Source organism: Schistocerca americana, chromosome 1, assembly GCF_021461395.2.
Source record: "Schistocerca americana isolate TAMUIC-IGC-003095 chromosome 1, iqSchAmer2.1, whole genome shotgun sequence".
Lineage (NCBI taxonomy): Eukaryota > Metazoa > Arthropoda > Insecta > Orthoptera > Acrididae > Schistocerca > Schistocerca americana.
Window position 1 is genome coordinate 131,632,987 of NC_060119.1, and position 6,721 is coordinate 131,639,707.

Sequence of the window (6,721 nt, forward strand, 5' to 3'; positions counted from 1 at the left end):
GGTGTAGAATACGATTTCAGTCCTAACGAAATTTCACATGTTAATATTTAATATACTGAAGGGTAAATAAATAAATGTCATGTCACTAGGGCCTCCCGTCAGGTAGACCGTTCGCCGGGTGCAAGTCTTTCGATTTGACGCCACTTCGGCGACTTGCGCGTCGATGGGGATGAAATGATGATGATTAGGACAACACAACACCCACTGCCTGAGCGGAGAAAACCTCCAACCGAGCCGGGAATCGAACCTGGGCCCATAGGATTGACATCCTGTCGCGCTGACCACTCAGCTACCGGTGGCGGACACTTAAGGGTAACAGTGAATATATGACAGTTTGCCTCTTAACTTGTCGATAACCTCACTTTGATCTATTATCACATACTTCATCTGACTTTAATTACCGGTATATGCTATTTAAAAAAAGTGTTAGTCTTTATAAATTCGATACCAGCAGAGAGCCATTGCACTGTTCGATTTTCCACATCTACTGTCCATCCAACTCGGTTGGGACAAAAGGGAAAATTGTTGAATGAAGCATGCCATCTCATACTACTCGTAAGCTCTCGAGAGAAAAGCTTCTCATTCAGAACAGACAGTAGGCTACATTTACGAAATAAGGGTGCTGATGATGGAATGGCGACTGAGCTATCGTTCACCAGTATTTCTGTTCCAGGAAAAGAGATATGGTTTCACAGATGTAATCTCTTGTAGACTACCCTCCGATCAATACCAAATGAACAGCAGAAGTTGTAGCATAACTATTGCAGCGCTTCAGGATTCATTGCGGTGTCCCGCGCTCGTTCGAGACTTTATTGTTAGTATTATAACTCTTGGAAAAAAATTCACCGAGCTCTTCACTGACTTAGAATGTTTGCTTATTTTCTTATGAAAAACGTATGCTTACTACTGCTTCATAAGCACTCTAATGCCAAGGAGAGGGCCGGCCGGGGTGGCCGAGCGGTTCTAGGCGCTACAGTTTGGAACCGTGCGGTCGCTACGGTCTCAGGTTCGAATCCTGCCTCGGGTATGGCTGTGTGTGATGTCCTTAGGTTGGATAGGTTTAAGTAGTTCTACGTTCTACGGGACTGATGACCTCAGAAGTTGTCCCATGGTGCTCAGAGCCATTTGAACCATTTTTGAAGCCAAGGAGAGGAATAGAAAATACAAAGTCAAGTGACTCTAACGAGAAACTTTAAACGTGTACATTTCAGTGAATTCGGTTAATATCTTCACTCGGTTAAAAACGGGATGGTTTCATTTCGCTTCGATCTAATATCGCTATGCTTAATTCCTGGAGTAGGTCTTATGGCGAAAGAAGAAGCTCTGAAGTACAACGACGGGCGTCCTAATTGAAAAACGTACATCGAAGCCTGTGAGATGACATTCTGTTGCCTATGTGTAGATGACAGTTGGTGGAATTAGGAAGACGAGATACTGAACAAGTTATAGGCATTGAAAAATAACATTTCAGCAGTAAGTCGGGCAACGCAAAGAAAATAAATAGATAGATATGGAGATAGTGTGTTGTAATTGCATACATGCGGATCGCAGGTTATGTCTCTGAAATCCGCAATGAGCGTTATTTTTCAAATGAGTTACGCTCTTATTAAACTTGCTGACGGACTGAAGATGATGTAATAGATCAAGATTAGAACCACATTTTTCGACTTTGAAAGGGGTAACGGCAGATTTAAGCTACGAGAGGGTTCTGTTGTATAGCTAATTCCCTTAGAGCGTTGCGTCCAAATAGCAAGGTTCCCTGTTCGAGAACCATTCGTTTCACAGCTTTTATCTGCCAGTAAGTATCTTAACAGCGCTCATTCCCCTGCAGAGTGAGGGATTCACTACGGAAACGACTTTAAGGCTATGGATAACGCATTCTCCGCCGCCGCCTTTCTCTTGTGAGCAATATTCCAGTGAAAGCGTTCATGAGGCATTTTGTGAAAACTGAGAAGTAGGACACAGGTGCTGGCGAATGGCAAGACTAAGGTGGGTGTTATGCCCTACCTGAATAGCCTATTTCGTTAGTGTATTCCAGTTTGCAGGCAATAGTCTGGAGTCAGGCAATTTAAATCATTTGCACTACTTACGGAAATCGCAACAGATAAATGAAATGGTAGCTCATCCGTGAGCGATTAGGCTTTCTTCAGCTACCTAGAGACGGAAGGCGTATTATGTCTAGCTGCTGGTCAATAGTTTAGTAACTGATTCATTTACTGATGTACTGATTGTGCAAGGCCGCATGAATGAGAAATGAACAACCAAATAGGTAAAATTAATGTTCATACTGGGTTTTCTGTGGCACTAACTAGAATGCGAGAACAAAACATTTTAGTGTCCTGGGTTATGAAAGCATCCTGTCAAGACATAGAAAGATGATTTTAATGGCAAAGTGTTGTCTGAGAAAGTCACATAGCATCCGTACCACAGTAATATGAAGACTTTCCACGTATATAACGTCTTGCCACAAAGTAATCAAATTGCGGGGGCAAAGTACGAGAATTACCCTGTTTAACGACTCGCTCATTGAATTACTGCTTAAACTTAATCAGCGGTGGCACGATACCGTATTGTGCAGTCAGCCCTATGTCGCCTGTCTCGACGTTACCGCTTAAGAAGCCGTGGTTAACGGTGCCAAAACCACAATTAGGTTAGCAGGCCTATTGTCTGAGGTCCAAGTCAGCGCTCGCTGCTAGCGCCGCGGGTTAGTCTCTGCACTGTACACCGCCCGCGAACATGACACGCAGCTTTCACACTAGAGCAGCAAATGGCTGTCGAAACTTGTCATTCAATATTTGCCGGCTAACCGCAGGAGGCTGCGTTACGACACGCCCGGTCCACGTGGGGACGCATTGAGTAACGCCCTCGGTGTTCCGTCACTTGGCAGCAGAACTTGGCAGCCTCCCGCTCCGATTTAGTGCCGTAATCAATGCGCTACACGGCAGTATTGTCACCCTATAGAGGTATCGATTCACGTTTGTGTACTTCACGCTTTTATGTGAAGACCTTAAGGTATTTATCCCATCATTAGCATGTTTCATGTATCTCGAACACTAAACTAAAATCGAACAAAGTTAGGATGGTACAGAAGTGGAAAAACATGTATAATGTACCTGACAAATCGTATCCGCAAAGCAGTGAGCATGTTCGTGTTTACTGACTCAGAAAAGACCCTGCATTTGCTAGACAGCAGATTGTTGGTATACGTAATTCGTTTCGAAGCTGAAATACACTACTGGCCATTAAAATTGCTACACCAAGAAGAAATGCAGATGATAAACGGGTATTCATTGGACAAATATATTATACTAGAACTGACATGTGATTACATTTTCACGCAATTTGGGTGCATGCATCCTGAGAAATCAGTACCCAGAACAACCACCCCTGGCCGTAATAACGGCCTTGATACACCTGGGCATTGAGTCAAACAGAGCTTGGATGACGTGTACGGGTACAGCCGCCCATGCAGCTTCAACACGATACCACAGTTCATCAAGAGTAGTGACTGGCGTATTGTGACGAGCCAGTTGCTCGACAACCATTGACCAGACGCCTTAAATTGGTGAGAGATCTGGAGAATGTGCAGGCCAGGGCAGCAGTCGAACATTTTCTGTGTCCAGAAAGACCCGTACAGGACCTGCAACATGCGGTCGAGCATTATCCTGCCGAAATGTAGGGTTTCGCAGGGATCGAATCAAGGGTAGAGCCACGGGTCGTAACACATCTGAAATGTAACGTGCCGTCAATGCGAACAAGAGGTGACCGAGACGTGTAACCAATGGCACCCCATACCATCACGCCGGGTGATACGCCAGTATGGCGATGACGAATACACGCTTCCAATGTGCGTTCACCGCGATGTCGCCAAACACGGATGCGACCATAATGATGCTGTAAACGGAACCTGGATTCATCCGAAAAAAATGACATTTTGCCATTCGTGCACCCAGGTTCGTCGTCGCAGGCGCTCCTGTCTGTGATGCAGCGTCAAGGGAAACTCTCTTCATGTCAGCACGTTGTATGTGTCGCCACAACCTTGTGTGAATGCTCTGAAAAGCTAATAATTTGCAGATCCTGTCGGTTATATTTCGCGTCTGTTGCACGTCATCTTCGTGGTGTAGCAATTGTAGTGGCCAGCAGTGCATCTTCGTTTCTGGAACCGATACATTGGTACAAACAATTATTCTAGCTGAAAACACTATATAAGATTAAATTCTACATCTGATAGTAATTCTGTAGTAAAACTACTTCTGGTGTGTCCTGTAATACACAGAGACTGTACCTGCAGCACTTCGTAAGTTGATCTTGTAAAGGTAGCCTCATAAATAGCCCTAGCAGCCATCAACGGAGCAATTCAGGCGCTGAGAATATCATTGCATCTCTAAACTTCGTGCAGCTTATTGTCGGTTCTTGTCCGACAATGTTTTCGGGACTTCGTACTGGGATTTTGGTCAGTAAAGAAGAGGAGAGGGGAGTTAATTACGGAACCTTACCAAGAGCAGACAGGTATCGTACGCACGGCGTGTGACAGCAATTGGCGGGAAGAAATTATATCAGTAAATCTTATATAAGTGTCGTGAACAGTGATTTACTTTGTACTAATCTGCATGAATTTCGTTAAAGCGAATTTACTCATGGCAGGACTAATAATGTGCTTCCGGGTGTACTATCAAGCTGCTATTTCTATTTTATGTACAATACTTCGAACAGCGAAGCACCTATCTTCTTCAGACACTGCGAGATTTGCTGTTGCGTGTACTCCAACCAGTTTCGAGTCTAGGGAGACAGTATAGATAAGAGCAAAACTGGCAGCACCTGGAGAATACGGACGGGACGGTTCTCGGCGTACTGTACGCGAAATGAAAATAACTCGGAAGAACACCCGAAGCACGCCATTAATCAGTCGCGCCGAGAAAAATGAGAAAACACAATGAAAATACTAGGACAGAAATGCGACTATTGTAAGAATTAATGTAATTCGAGCAAGAACTATTGTTTCAAACGAATGAGAGTGAATTGGGCTATTAAATTGGCTGATTTCGTGAATTACGATGAACCAAAGTAAAATTACACATACTGCAGTAATGTATTTCATGCTACAGCCAGGGAAATTGGACTAGAGAACACAAGTCCCTCCCTAAGCGGGAATCACATAAATATGCGAGCACTACGGAAAGCTGACACTGGGACATATGAAGATCTGGGTCCTCGATGTGTGCTCGGGTACTCGAAATTGTTAACCGCTCACGACAAGTGGGAAATCCCGGCTCGAGTCCTAGTACGACCCTAATTTTCATATGTTTCCAGTAAACTGTATAGCTGTTGCGGTACCGTATTCGCAGTTTATGAATAGATTTCGCGATGAGATCGCACACACTGGAGTATTTGTAGTTGCATAGCAGAGAAGACAGATACCTATACGTGGCAAAAAAATTTACCACCTGTGGTTCTGGTGTAATAAGTACATTACCTAACCGATCACCGCATTTTATATGTATGTTAAGGCAGGTAGAGGTTCAGCCCGCTCCTCTTTTTTATTCGTATTCTGTGTGGTTACTCTGCTTGGCAGTCAGTAACAATTCGTAGCATTACTTACGTGAACATAGGGGTATGATACTGTCAGAGGCGAAACCCATAGGCATCAGCACGAGGAACAATCATTACACTTTGTCCTTCACACGTTAAAAGTAATTTCCAGCAGCTCTCCAAATGACCGGAACATTTACACTCATGTGCCGCGCCGCTCAATGACGCTCCTGTTCCATTTACAGATCGCAGTCTTCGCCGCCGTCCTGGCCGTGGCACGCGCCGGCTACCTGGGCGCCCCTGCCGTGGCCTACGGCGCCGCCCCTGCCTACGCGGCCCCCGCCTACGCCGCCCACGCCGTCGCCCCCGCGGCCATCACCTCCCAGCAGTCCAACATCCTGAGGAGCTACGGCAACCTGGGACAGGTGTCCACCTACTCCAAGACCATCGACACCCCCTACTCCAGCGTCAGCAAGTCTGACGTGCGCGTGAGCAACGATGCGCTGGCCCACGTGGCCGCCCCCGTGGCCTACGCCGCCCACGCCGCCCCCGTCGCCTACGCCGCCCACGCCGTCCCTGTGGCCTACGCCGCCCACGCCGCACCTGTGGCCTACGCCGCCCCCGCCGTCCACGCCGCCCCCGCCGTCGTCAAGGCCGCCGCCCCCGCCGTCGGTCTGCTGGGAGTGGCCTACTCCGCCGCCCCTGCTGTCGCCCACATGACCTACTCCAACGGTCTTGGTCTCAGCTACGCCTGGTAATTCCCATGCGCAATCCTGACCTTGTCTCCATCTCTCTCTCTCTCTCTCAAACAAACTTTCATCTGTACATAAACTATTTATACTCTAATAAATGTACTGAAATATAAAATGTTTTGTTCCATTATTCGACCTTATCAGACACTGATGTAATCTGACAGCTCCAAAAAGTCTGACAAATGGGATCATACAACAAAGAAATAGGGAAAACAAAATTATTCGTCTTAAAAATCACAGCCCACTACTGACAGTTTTTATAAATTATGTGTTTTGAAGGTGGAGAGGGGAAAGGGAGGAAACTGATGATATCAGCTGCAACGGGACTACGTGCAGAATCAGCAACGACGAGTGAAAGTGTGTCCCACACTAGGACTCGAACGTGGGATCTCAGACTTACTAGGCATTTGCGTTAACCACCAGGACACTTTAGTCACTGC

General features: G+C 46.2%; 1 protein-coding gene across 1 annotated transcript; it reads left to right on the forward strand.

The window, feature by feature from the left end:
• The first annotated feature begins 5,750 nt into the window (after window positions 1-5,750).
• On the forward strand, window positions 5,751-6,396 carry LOC124606190 (cuticle protein 67-like). The gene has a single exon (XM_047138197.1). It carries the CDS (start codon window positions 5,751-5,753, stop codon window positions 6,285-6,287), a length of 537 nt encoding a protein of 178 aa, XP_046994153.1. The 3' UTR covers window positions 6,288-6,396.
• Window positions 6,397-6,721: the final 325 nt, after the last annotated feature.

Excerpts from the sequence above, each read along its gene's own strand:
- LOC124606190 (XM_047138197.1), top strand. The coding sequence starts at position 5,751 with ATGACGCTCCTGTTCCATTTACAGATCGCAGTCTTCGCCGCCGTCCTG.